At 36.2% G+C, this 14,730-nt stretch overlaps 1 protein-coding gene across 3 annotated transcripts in view; it reads left to right on the top strand.

Moving 5' to 3' along the window:
• LOC129717463 (uncharacterized) overlaps positions 1–14,730 on the top strand; it is a 215,617-nt gene that overhangs the window by 109,616 nt on the left and 91,271 nt on the right. The window contains exons 1-2 of one of the 3 annotated variants that reach the window (XM_055667370.1): positions 6,425–6,615; positions 7,131–7,537. In XM_055667370.1, the coding sequence (XP_055523345.1) occupies positions 7,280–7,537 (258 nt within the window). In that variant the 5' untranslated portion in view covers positions 6,425–6,615; positions 7,131–7,279. Of the gene's footprint in view, positions 1–6,424; positions 6,616–6,738; positions 6,913–7,130; positions 7,538–14,730 lie in introns of those variants that run through there. The other 2 variants (XM_055667371.1, XM_055667369.1) reach the window with 2 other exon arrangements.

The raw sequence follows: 14,730 nt of genomic DNA on the forward strand, positions 1-14,730 counted from the left end.
TGGTCACAATCACTTCACTAAATTGATTGAATCGTTTGCCCCTTCCAGTACCTTCATTGCCTGATATAGAATTCTAAGACATATTTTTTACATTTTTTGGTAATTCGACTCCTCGTGTAGAAGCTACCTTTGTAAAGGGTACTACAAAGTTGTGCGTTTCAATGATACAAAAATATATGCTGAAAATAGTTGGCTTCTACATGCTACATTATTTTTGATATTTAAAACAATAATTCTAGAGACTAATCTAATATAAAGCGTTATATCTTTTTTTTTATTTTTTTTTATTTTTGAGTAAATTCAATTGAAAAATATGACGAAAATAATAACAATTAAATAAAGCACACAGGTAATTTTTCCTCAAAACTAGAAGTTTCCTCAAAACAAGACCGAAATTCGATCAACTGGTTCAAAAGTTAAAAGTTCTTGAAAATAGAATACATCGAATTAAGCCGTTTTTTATGGTCACCCTATTTCGGAATTAGTCACGCAAAGTGCTTCAGTTGAGCCCAAAATTGCAGAGATGGATCTTTGTTGGAAATGATCAAATCCGTATTTTTTTATTGGGTCGTTAGGGCGACTAACTCCGAAATAGGGTGACCATAAAAACGGTTTCATTCGTTGTATTTAATTTTCAAAAAGTCATAACTAATTTTTTATCTTTGTGAATCAAATCGAAGGTAATTATTTCTAGTTTTAAGACAAAATATTAAAAAAAATAATTTGTGTGCTTTTACATGTATAAAATATAAAAATTTAAAACTTCGGTCACGTTTTTAAATTGCATCTTATCGAATATAAAAAATATCGTTTTTTTTTTAATTTTCTATATATAGAGTCAAATGTGCCCCTCAAATTAAGACCAAGAGATATTTGCCATGTTTTCACCAAAAAGAATGTCAAACTAATAAAAAATGCATTAATAACTTTGATTAAAATAAAAATATTTACGATGTCAGCATAGCAAATTGTCTCATTTAAAAAGTCCTAAGAGTCGTTTAAAGACAATTTTAAGGTGAAAATTTAAATAAACAAGGTAGAGCGAAAAATATGTTTTTATTTTTAACATAAATCGGTTATTTCCAAAAAAGGAAAAAAAAAAACTTTTTTCCACAAAGTCACTTAAAACCAACAAAGATTTAACATTCTAGAACATTTTTTTTCCTATCTACAAAGATGAAAAAGTTAGATACAGTTATACCTCGATATAAGGCAATTTTATTTTTATTTTCGTTACGTTGTATCGAGTTACGTTATATCGAAGCAAAAAATTTTTTTTAAAATTTATGCAAGAATGTTAATGGTTACTCAAATATGCGCGAAAACCCATTCTCCATCACCTATCAGTATTTTCAAACCTTTCTTATGCCCATTTAGAAATATTTTCAAGAGCAAAAAAAAATTTTTTTCAATTGATACACAGGTTAAAACCTATTACCTATCAGTAATTTTAAACCATTTTTATGCCCATTTAGGACAATTTTCAACAAGCAAAAAAAAATTTTTTTAATTGATGCAAGACTGTTGATGGTTACTCAAAGATGCGCGAAAACCTATTTCCCATTACCTGTCAGTTTTTTTAACCTGTCTTATGCCCATTTAGAGAAAATTTCAACAAGCAAAAAAAAAAAATTTCTAATTGATGCAAGACTGTGAATTGTTACCGGAGGATGCGTGAAAAACCTATTTTCCATCACCTATTAGTATTTTTAAACCTTTCTTCTGTCCATTTAGGACAATTTTCAATTAGTTTAAATAAATTTGAAACTTACTACAAACACTTTTTTGAAGCAATTTTTACCCCAAAAACAGTTGCTGTATCATTTATTTTCAATTTCAATTTTAAAAAGTTACGTTATCTCGAGGTAAAAGTTACGTTATATCGAGTTACGTTATATCGAGGTTGCCTTATATCGAGGTATGACTGTACTTGATTTCATCGAAAATTTTGGTCACCTTAATTTTCGATAATTTCTCAGTAAGCGCTTTATCTTATGTAACAACTTTACAAAAGAAAGTTTTTTTTTTCTAAAATATTGCTATAAATGTCTAGACCCAAGTTTCTCCTTGAATTTGGTTTCTGGCCCATTGTGCACTGTTGGAAATAGCGAATTTGAAGCAGAAACAAATAGGTACTTGAAACAGTTGATTGGAAGCTAAGTTAAGCACCATGGTCCAAGTAATGGTACGGAATTTACAGTTTTAGAATAACGTAATCCCGTGAAGTTCACATCCAATCGGCTTATTTTGCTGACATTTTCGAATAGTTTCTGATTAAATTCGAAAATCAAGCTTCAATTTTTTTCAGCTTCTTTTTGCTCAAAATAAGTTCCCCCCTTTGCATAGGTTAAACAAACCAGTTACTTCCATGAATTACTTTCAATTGAAAAAAAAAACACAGGAGGGTTGTGGGCAAAGCCACGACCGCAAGGTTGAAGTAGAATACTTTTACAAGAAAGATAACCCGACTGCTTGCGTGTCAGTCATTTTGAAATCGGATTTGTTTCGTATATACCGCTTGTTAAGCACAGTATCAACAAATCGTAATAAATATCACACTCCTGTGCATTTGCAGCAGCATCAAACCTCAGTTGCAGTTTATTAATAACCATTCATTATGCTCTTCCAAAAACTTTTAGTAGCCCTAAAAAAAGCCGATTGCTGCAATTGCAATTTTCCTTCAATTATTGCATAAATGCTTCATGGTCAGATAGCGTGCGATATCCGCTCTTACAGAATAAATTTTTCGAACATTGTGGAATGATATAACTGGAAAAACAGGTGTGGCTAAAATATTTCCAGTTATACCATTCTACAACGTTCGAAAAATTTTATTTCGTATGTCGTAATACTCATGTACGAAAAATACATCTCATTCATTCTGGACCCGCCTTTATTTTCAGTTCCTACAGCTTCAGTTTCGTAAGACGGATGTACAAAAACGATTTCTTGTGGACATTCTGTCGAGCCGAACCGATAGAGCTCTCATTAGGGCAACAAAATAATATGTATTGTGTCGCGTTGTGCGGCTTGGAAGTAAAAAATGTTTCCGTCCCCGTGTCGCATGGAAGCAAATTGTTGCGTGTTTGATATTGCCGATGGTAGACATGAGTATGAAGGTCGAAATTCTGCTGTGATGTCTTACCATAACCGTCTTCTTCAAGGCGTTACATCCTTGTTAATAGAGTGTTGTGAATTTTTTTTAAACAGACTCAGCATCGTGAGCAGAACGTGCCGAACTTTTCTGTTTGAAATCGGATTTGTTTCGTATATAACGCTTGTTATGCACAGTATTAACAAATCGTAATATACATCACACTGCTATGCATTTGTAGCATCTCAAACCGCAGTTGCAGTTTATTAATAAACATTAATTATGCTCTTCCAAAAACATTTAGTAGCCTTGAAAAAGGCCGATTGCTGCAATTACAAATTTCATTCAATTATTGCATATATGCTTCATGGTCAGATATACCCGCTACAACTGCTACGCTATTCGTAGCCATGCCACAGTTGTGGCCGCTATACGCTGCCATTAGTATCCACTATCCCTGCATCAGCTGGCCCCAGTGATGCCACATATACAGATTTATCTGCATTTATACAGATTTCTTGCGTATTTTTAATACAGATATCTGCATATACAGATTGCAGATTTTCTGAAAATAATACAGATTTATACAGATTTTTTTTGGTTTTCATGGGGTCGAGCTTCTCGATAGAGATGAAAAACAAAAATTTACTCAAATGCGGTTCAGAGTGTCGGAGGTTTCACTATATTCATATGCTACGCATAAACGTGTACATGAATGAGTCACGGGATAAATGTTAAACAAGCTATAATGCATTTTTTTTTCGAGAAGGATGTGTCTAGTACATATGCAGATTTTTTCACAGATTTTTTTAAATTTCACCAAGGTGACAAGATTTTTGGAGCTCTTAAATACAGACGAAAATGTGGCATCACTGGCTGGCCCAGCTGCTATCGATGCTGAGATCAGCTGCAACTAGTGCGCTATCCATTGCTACACCACAACTGTGGCCGCTATCCGCTATCGCTGGTATCCACTGCACTGCTACTGCTGCTGCTAAGGGATGACTGCTGTTGTCGCTGTCTAGAACTATTATGAGCGGCTTCGGCTGAAACAGGCTCTTATATAGGCCAAATAGCGTGTTTTCAATTGCAAGCAGAGTTGCCACATATTCATCTGTACTGGGAGCTACAAAAATCTTTTTCATCTGTACAATTTCCGGAAGAAATCTGTACCACTGGCCCAGTTTCATTTTCTATATTTAAAAAAACAGCTTTAACGTGAATTGTTTAGAGGGAACCGTAACTGCGTTGACTCAGTTTTAATTCCAAACTACTAGCTTGATTGTCAACAAAACTCTTGCACACTTGAAGTAGGGCTCAGTAATGCATACTACCGATCCATTGCGGTTCAATCCCCTAAATACAGCCAAAAAACAATGAAACCCACATTTCAGCAACACTACCGGTATTTTGTGCCAACATTTCAGTTTAGTTAAATCGAGATTTACTTGTGTGAACAAAAAAAAAATCGAGATTTACGAAAAAATGTAATAGCTGCCATTTTTTAACCAAGTAGAGTGGTGCCATTCTCGGCAGCGAATTTCCGAGATTTGGCAGTAGACTAAGTGCGTGTATTGCAAGATCGCATTCATTGTATTGTTGCAGAGTCGGTCAAAAAGTTTTGTCTAATCTTTTCTAACCTTTTAAAAAATCTGTACCGTGCTGGACCGAAATCCGTACACCTAAGCACATGATAATCTTCGACGGTCAATAAAAAATCAAGAAATCACATATTGCTTTAAACTGTCATGTTTACTTATAAGTCTACTTATATTTTATCACTATTTTCAAGCAAAATGATTAAAATCACTCTGAAACTCGAAAAAATCATGTTTTAATAGAACATGTTTTGAATCGAAATCCGTACACAGTTTTTTGTCTGAATCAAAACCCGTACACTTTTGAATCGAAATCCGCACACACGCGATATAGACTGGATTAGAGTCCATTAGAGTATTAGAGTACATAAATGAACATCTTTTATTTATAATTTATCTTTAAATTTACGAATAAATATATTTTGAGGATCAATTTGTTCCTAAAGTTTCACACAGTTTTCTAATTTTTTATATCAGCTGAATAGTGCAATTTTTCGTAGCGTTTCGTTGCGGCACACCTTATTGTAGCAACCGGAACGCCGGAACCTTTCGAAGCTTCCCGGTACGACTCTCCCTAGCGCACCTCAGCCACAGCTCCTTCGAAATTGTTTGCCGTATATTTATACTTGTTTTCTTCCATTATATGCTGAAAACAAGAAGAAAGTTCAACAATATATGCATGATAATACACATGCTGTACGGATTTCGGTTCAAGCAATTAACAAGGATCAAAATCCGTACGGCACAGTTTTTGTTGAATAAATACAATTTACACTATTCACCAGACAATATACAGCTCGAAAATGACGAAGACTTACCTTTTCCATCAATTTCAAAAAGATTCACAGAGTAAAACACGTATATCCCACTTGAAAAATGTTTTCATCTGAAGAACGTTTTCTTAATAAATTTTCTAACGATACAGCGAAATGACAACTGAAACCGATACACGATTGATTTTTTATTTTTATTATTTTTATTTCATGGCCTACTGACGCATAGTTTAATTTAACAAAAGGCCAACAACTCAACGGACATGTACATGTAACTATCATATGAATTTTTATTTTTATAATGCTTCAAATTGAAGAAAAACATCAAGGTGTACGGATTTCGATACTGTACGGATTTCGATCCAGCACGGTACTTATCTGTACTTTTTCTCGAAACCTGTAATCTGTACGGTACAGAATCTGTACTGAAAAACTGAGAAAATCTGTACATTTCCAGATAAATCTATACAGTTGGCAACAGTGATTGCAAGGTATATGATTCTGTCGACCGTGCTTGGGAAGCAATCATATAACGACCAATCAGAGGTCGAATTTTTCGTTTTGACAAGGCTTGACTATTTTCAATAGTATAATAGTGTGAATAATAAAATTACAATTATCTTCATTTGGGAAAAATCTTAGAAGATTTTCCAATCTATTGCTGCAAAAACGAAGGAAATCCATCGAATACTAATCGATTTATTAGCATTTGAAATTGGACATATTTTTCACATTTTTCGGTTTTAGATTTTCATTTCACATCCCTATGTAGCCGAACTTCCTGAGAGAAGTATTCTACTTCAAAATTGAACCAATCGAACACGTTTTTTTCCTTCTCTGCTCTCCCGCTTCCGCTCCATCTGAAGAAGAGAGACCTTGGTTGTCACGATCACCGTCGCTTACTGAGTTGGAGGCCTTCTTTCACTTTCGATTCGCTTCCTCACTCGCGTTACAGCGCTGAAGCAGGTTCTTAACTGCCATCGATTGACGACGACGACGACGACGACGACACTCCAGCTGAGGATGGATTCTTCTCCACCAGCTTGTGAGAAGAGCTCACGGTCTGTTTAGTGTTTGGAAGCATGGGAAAATGTTGCAAAACGTGTGCCACCATTATTGCACGTTAATCTTACAGACAGAGCTGCGATAGGTAATAATATTCCGCGGTCGGTTTGCGATTGTAACGTAACTTATATGGGCGGTAATTACGGCGGACATTAGTGCGAGTGTGAGAGTTGAGTACGCTGTTTACACCGATATTTACAGCCTGATATTGGCTGGGTGAAACTGATGCTCCGCGAATGTAACGACCGCCGCGTAACGAAAGTCTGGCCGAGTGAAAGATGCGCCCGTAGAGCCAGTTTGATTGAATTTTTACTGTAAAATCGGTGTTTTCATTCGGATCAGCAGAGCTCAGGTTATTCAACCGTTTGCTTGCTGCTAACAAGTAAGAAGAATTTACGTTTGCGAGGTTCAGCGAACAGTCCGAGTGCACGTGCTAAACTTTTTCCAGAAAATTATCCTATACAAAACAAGTAAACTCATTAATTTCTCCGACCGGTAAAAATTACAACCCAATTTCCCCCTCTAACAGTCGAATTACCATCATTTTGGGATTATTTTCTCTGCTTTAACCTACGTTTTTTGTTGTTCTTCTTTTTTCAGAATCTTACCCGAACATTTTCAGCGAGAGCAAAAAAAAACGCAGCTCCACACTCGAGAATGAGGAATTGCTGCCAGTAGGCCACGGATTATAGTTTTTGTGTTTGTTTTTTTTTTGTGAGGTTAGCCCAGAACGTCGTCCGACCCTCATTATGACATCGTCTAATGACATAGGCGGTGGTGGAGGTGGAGCAGGAGGAGGAAGATCCGGTCATCATCATCATCATCATCACCGTCGGAATAGTAGTAGCAATGGCGGCAGCAATAATATTGTCGGCCGAAGAATAAGCAATGTGAGTGTGAACAATAACAACAGTGTGAACAATCTGAATAGTTACAGTAACAACAACAACAACAGTCATCACAACAACAGTCCACGGATGGATCTGGACAAGGAGTGGGATTTTAAGGTGAGTTTTGCCTGTTTTTTCTAATCAGTGCCAGGTTCAACAATCTGAAAAAAGAGGGGGTAGATATACTAATTGCAAACAATGTGATGCTCGACCGCGGTCCGATCGCACCGCGTCTCGTTCGGTTCAAACGTGTAACGCCAGACGATCATCGATGCAAGCAAAACAAGTACACTGAACACTAAGATGAATTTACGCGCATAAAAAGCAAGTCCAGTGTACATTGAGATAAAGAGAAAAAACACACAATTCGAACTACCATAATTAGCCGGTCCGTTGTACGGTAAGAGGTTATGTTTAGCATTTCTAATGCCTAGAGCCGGCGCAGTTCGAACCAGCAACATAATTATAGGAAGCATTCATTTTAACACCAATCACGGGGTTGATTGTTGTTTTAGCTGCCCATTTTTTTTTTTGTGTGCTGTTTACATTGTGATGTGCACACACAAAAGAGTAGAAGAAAATAGTGCCTCGAGCGGCCGCGATTCGATGATGCTTTGAGGGTTGTGCCGTCGCTCACCATTAATAATGTAAAACAGTAATCTCAATAACTTGATTAATCTCGTTGTAGCTGTTTTTTTTTCACTATTGCGTAGCTATGAAGAAGCCGATTAGTGACTAGTCGAACTAAGCTTTGTTGCCGTTAATCGGTTGATAAACCGTAGCATAATTCGCCTCTCTTGTGGCGGGAAATACAAAAAAATGATATAGCGTTAAATACTCACTAGCAATATTCTCACTAGCAATATTCCATGCAAATGTGTTCTTTGATTTATCATGTATCATTCAGCTATTTTCACTCGCGTACAAGTTTTCCATAGAAACACTGCTGATTGTTTTTCGCTTCTAAGTGTACCAAATACCATAAAAAGAGACTGAATGATTCAAACACCTCAATATTAATTGTATCCAAGTTCACTTGCATTCAATAGTATCGCGAGAAGCTTTGAGAGATTATCGCAAATGATACAAAATTATGAATCCAAATGAACGTTAGATTGCGCTCAACGGTTTGATTACCGGAACAAGCAGGTATTATCAATGCTTACGGAAGTAGAAGCATGGTGCATTGACATGTGATATTTGAAATCACCAAGAATCATCGAGGTATACCACGGTGAAAGCACGACGTGGAGTAGCCGAATTCCACCTACAAGCAAGATACATTTGAAAAAATCGTTGCGATCGCTTGAGTGCAATCGTTTATGATTCTTTCGTGAAACGCTCACTATATGTTGCTCCCTTTCGCTTAAAACAGGCAATACTGAAACATAATCATCAAAGAAAGCTACCTTATTCTTCTTTGCTCTAAGCTGTCTCTTGTATACGTGAGAATGTGTAATTTTTATTAGCGATGGTTTGCAGGGATTGAAAGCATATGAATAACACGTTCAGAAATGATTCCCGAATGATTGTTATGCGAAACGATTTTTTCCATCCTTGCTCAGAAGCTCAATATAAATTACCCTACCTTAAGCCATGAAAATTTTTTCGGCTCGAGAATCCTTGCACGGGACCGTCTACATTTCAAGTGGTCAACATAATGAACGAGGGGGATCCACGGAAGGGGGAAAGGTTGTAATGATAATGTCCATGTGGACACGTTATTGGCCTATGATAAAAACTCTACACGTGTTTTGGTTTTAGAGTCATTGTAAGTTATATTTTAGGTGAATTCGGAATTGTTTTATTTGTGAACAATTAGGTTTTTGGTCCCTTAGACATGTTCAGAATCTCTCAGGAATTTCATGTAAAATAGTATAGTTTGTTTTCACTCGTTAGTATTTTTAGTTTTTTCTAGGATAACTTGATATCATTCATCATAAACTTTGTTGTAACTCTCTGAGGCATTATCAACTAAACTATAAAGTTTTTTTAGCTAAATTTTGAATAGATTTTTGTTTTACTTTTTTAGGCTGAATTTGAATCATTTTCTTTCTGGATACTTTCTCTCGTTAGAATTACTCAATTAGTTTGAACCATATTTAAAAGCATTTTCTTCGTTTTTTCTGAATTTCAGGAGCATTTTTAGTTAATTCGAAATATCTAGTTTGTTTTATCCGTTTCTTCAGAGAATTTCATTCTCTTCGGTTTATTTTCTATTTAAGAAGCATTTTCCAGACCTTTTTGATCATGTTTTATTTGACGATTTTTGTTCAACTAAAACGTTCTAAACAATCATTTTCATCGTTGACCTTCAGAGACGTTTCGCAACCATTTTGAGATGAATCCAGATGTTTTCAGCTACATTTACGAGAGTTCTTATGCTTTCTAAATTAAATTCGATATAGGTTTTTATAGATTTTGTTATTTCTTCTGGGCTGTACCTAGTTGCTTTTTACAATTTCTGTTGTGACCTTTTCGCTGTTTTCTTTGCTTTCGTAAGCTTTTAAAATGCTTTCAGTTATTTCTGGGTGTATTTTTGATTATTTGGTCTCTAGATTTCAGAAGCACTTCAGTGAAATTTAAATTGTTCTGTTCTTTCGGTAATTTTTAGCAAAACTTGAAATCATCCACTTATATTCTTCGCAATGCTTCTAACTGGTCCCTGCTTGATTCGGAGTTATTCTGGTTTCTTAAGTTAAAATTTGAAATGCATTTGATAAAATTTATAAAAATTTTGGAAATTACGACCGGCTTCCATTTGTGAATGACATGTAAATTTTATTGCTCTGTTATTAAATTGTTATTTTTGTTTTTGGTCTCAGCTGTCTTTCAAAAGTAATTTCAGTTTTTGGGAATAAACTTAGAAGTGTTTTTTATGTTCAAAATAGGTTTAAACCGTTTCGAGGAAATTCTATAACTCCTTTTCATTTTCATCTTTTCTTACTTTCGATACGTTTTCAGCTTTTAAGTTTTTATTCACATTAACAGTTCATTTCTTCGCTGTACCTTTGGCCAAGGTTTTCAACCTATCCTTAACGACGGGCGTTTTTCCCGAACGTTAGAAGAGTTCATTTATCTTCCCTATTAACAAGAAAAGATGCAAGCGGACTGTTACTAACTATCGTGGAATTGCATCGCTCAGTTCTGTCTCAAAGCTTTTCAAAATAGTTATTCTGGGAAAATTAACCATTCATTACCCAGCATGGGTTTATGCCGAAGTGCTCGACGACGACAAATCTGACTACTTTCACATCGTTTATTACTCGAGAGATTGAACGCGATCATCAAGTTGACGCTATGTATTCTGACCTCTCCGCTGCATTCGACGAGGTAAACCACGAGATTGCTTTGGCAAAATACGACAAAATAGGAATTAGTGACTTCGTGGCTTCGCTCCTACTTGGCTGGCGTTCCTCAAGGCAGCCATCTCGGACCAGGTGTGAATTCGGGTTTCAAATGTATAAAATTATCTTACGCTGACGATTTAAAACTATACAACACAAAAAAAATACTCAAGACGCCCAGATGCTATAACATGCCTTGGAAGACTTTGATAGTTAAGGTGCTGCCACACGGACGCTATTTCTTGTACATAGTTGGCTATTATTTAGACAACTAAGTCTTAGCTCATAGGAACACCTACTCTGTAACGTTATAGCTCATAGTTATGACTTGTAAGTTCAATTTTAACAGCTATTACGTAGAAAAAAGTTGTTGCTGTGTGTACACTCTAGCATTATCTTCTGCATCATAGTTGCTTGCTTTGATCTATTCCGTCATGACGGAACCGTTTATAGTCACTTTGTGACAGTTCAATTCTGTTCGCGCTCGCGTTGTGTTGTTGTTCTGGTTTTCTGAAAGTACTTTTTGGTTTTGGCCGTGAATTGACTCGATTGTTTTTATTTGTGAGTGTTTGTTATGGATCAGAATCAGAAGATCCGGCTCATTGAATTGTGGGAGCAGCATCCAGTGCTGTGGGACCCGACGCATCCAGACCGAATGCGTAAGGGAGCACAAAAAAAAGCTCGTACCGCCATCGCAGTTGAAGACTCTACTTCGTAGTGCCTACTTCATAGCTATCTATTACATAGCTTCTATAACGTTATAGCTCCGACTTTTTAAAAATTGTTTCCCAAATGTTATAGAACTATGACATAGAAATCTATTACGACTATGTGCTATGCCATAATTATACTACTATGCCATAATTTTCGTGCTCCGTGTGGCAGCCCGAATTAACAGGATGCCACTCAATCTGTCTAAGTGCCCAGCTATTTCCTTCGGTCGGAAACATGTCATGTATCTTCACGAGTGCAGCTTACACGGGACTGTTTCGAGTCGCGAAATGGTAGTTAAGGATCTGGGAGCTATGTTCGATTTGAAATTAAGCTTCAAGGACCATGCTGCTTACATAGTCTAAGCTCCGATCCTCACAAGCAGGGTTGGAAATTTTCACTTTTAGTGATAGATTCTCAGTTAAAACAGAAAACTTCGAATATCAGTATCAACACGAGCGAGCTGAAAGCGATAATTGCTGTCAGCTCCAATCCGTTGACAGAATAATGCTGACTGGCAGCATTACTATGATTTCGCACACGCTATGTTGATCTAGCGACTTTAATGCGGTGTAGGATAAAGGTGTCTACCTACTTCCTTCAATTCATGCAATGCATTGGCTCAGATCAAATAATTTCGATATTAATTAAGATATATCATTTATAACACTGACATGATTATAGACTGATAATTGACTCTGGTGACACTCAATATCAGTTTGAAGAGAGTGAGAGTGAAACTGCTGTTGTATCATTTTCATTATTCTGTGTCGAAATTTCGCAACACTGCTCACAAGTTCCTATCTCACGCCTCCACGAGTCATATGATACAATAGACTACCAGTTGAAACGGATTCTACGGATTTTTATGGATTTCTACGGATCTCACCTGTTTTCTTCTTCTGTTCTACGGATTTCTCATATATTTGGAAATCCGTAGAAGTGAACAAATCCGTAGATCTATGGATTAATCCGGAGATCTGGCAAGGCTGATGCGAGATTATTGGCGCTCGTTAATACGATGTTTCGATTGTCTCATTTGCTCCAATCGGTAATTCATTATTGTCTTCCGATCCGATCGAGCCGTGGAACGAAAATCTTTAGTTTAAATTACCTTGTGAGTAAGAGTGTCCCGACAATCGTAAAATTTTATCGCAAACCAAAAACTCGGAGAGGAAAAAATCAGCAAGCGTTAGACCAACTAAAAGGCAGCACAAGCAGGGATACCAGATTTACAGAATTGTCTGTGAAATGCAGATTTTCAGAGTCCGTGGCCGATTTTGTTTTCTCAAATGGCAAATGTTTTTTGTTACTTTTTGCATAGCTTGCAAACTTTTTTCGAATCAATTTTATATTTGCGGATTTTTTCCAAAATGTGTGCAGGTTTTTGCTTGTTAAAAAAACTTTGATATCGGCCAACATACACCAGCGAACAAACCTTCGATGAAAATAAAACCAACGAACAAAGGAACATTGAGCTGACAATGACAACAGCAAGCAACATTTTGTTAAACGATGAAAAACCTACTTTACTGTCAACACTTGCGACTCAGAAAGAAAGGCGGTTAATACTCGCGTAATTTTTCAAAAGGACTTATCTAACATTGACATTGAGAGACTCTCTTTGTTTGCTTTCTCTTTGATCAATAACTATGTTAAATTTTCCATATTTCATAACACTCAATGCATAGTAAGCAAGACAGTATTACAATCTCTCGATTAACGGGAAGAAAGCTTGGAAAATATTTGTAATGACGGCGTAATTAACGAAACAAAGTGAGAGAGGAGAGAATCTCTCATTGTTACTTAGGTCCTTTTGAAAAATTACGCGAGAATTGTTCAAGCGATCGCAATCACTTCTCTTTTCCGATAATTATCATCTCTCGATACTTCTCCTACGTTTTGGCACTTGGATTCAGCGAAGAGTGAATCATCGGTTTGTAGAGCTATTGGAAATTAGGATTTGCAATATTCCCGAGAATAGATTTCCCGGGAAACGGGAGTGAAAAATCTCATTTCCCGGGAATTCCCGGGAACCGGGAAAGGAAAAAATTCTTAGCAAAAATTAGATTTCAAATAATGGTTATTAATAAAAAGTTCCAAACTATCGTTTACAACTTAATTATCAATGAAGAACAAAATTTATTCAAGTTTACTCCAGAAATTCATGAACAATCGTCTACCAACCGCATCAGATCCGCTGACAATTTTCGTTAAGCCCAAATAATGTAAAACTTTGTTCTGTAAAACTTTGTTCTGTAAAACTTTGCTTAAGATCGCTGAATCACCGCTGGGGTCTGATTTCTAAAATACTTCTATATCACCGATTCCAGCTCTTGCTACAATTCATTAGAAACTGAAGAGTCCAATACTTTTAGTTTGTTGAAGATAAAACTGAGTGTTTGGCAGCCAGATTTTAGAGCATTTGAATGTCGTCGTAATTAATGTGAAATCGCGGCCACGACCCAAGTCAGTGTAAACTGACTGAGTTTTATTAATTTATTTATTTCTGGCCGCATTGATTTACGGGTTTCAATTTTTTTTTTATCAATTTACAGGTTTCAAAATTTTTTGTCAATAAACGAAGAAAAAATCAAGCAACTGTCCGCTTAGTAGTAAGCTCACTAACATAAAAAGACATGAGACGAAGAAAATATTTTTTTTAATTTATCGTTTACTGAATACGACAGCATATATTTTTAACAAATAAATTAAGCAAATAATTTGATATTACACGGCAAGCAAATATTGATCGTCGTTTCAAGCAAATATTTGCTTCGTATAATGCACATTATGAAGCTGCTCTACACTTCTACGACGTAAGTTTCGTGTTTTGATACGATATTTAGTTTTGTTGCAATATTGTATGGAAAATTTTCCGAGAACTCGGGAATCCCGGGATCCCGGGAATCAATATTCCTATTCCCGGGATCCGGGAATCCCGGGAAAAGGCAATTCCCGGGAAATCGTTCCCGGGATTGCAAACCCTATTGGAAATTCCATCTCTGAGTGAGAATGAACTATCTCAACGAATCTCCGAATCATTTCATTCGAACTGGCATGTCGTACGATAAATGTTAGAACCGACTGAGAGACGAAGTTGACTCACACGCTAAAAAAAGATCGAATGTTTATCGCCGATCACCATAATGCTGCTGCAGAAAAGCAGCCGAAGAAACTACACGTTAATAATTATTTGAACAGAGCAATTGACGAATTTTATTTGATATTTCATGAAATAAACCATGATAT

The sequence above is a fragment of the Wyeomyia smithii genome, chromosome 1 (genome assembly GCF_029784165.1).
Source record: "Wyeomyia smithii strain HCP4-BCI-WySm-NY-G18 chromosome 1, ASM2978416v1, whole genome shotgun sequence".
Lineage (NCBI taxonomy): Eukaryota > Metazoa > Arthropoda > Insecta > Diptera > Culicidae > Wyeomyia > Wyeomyia smithii.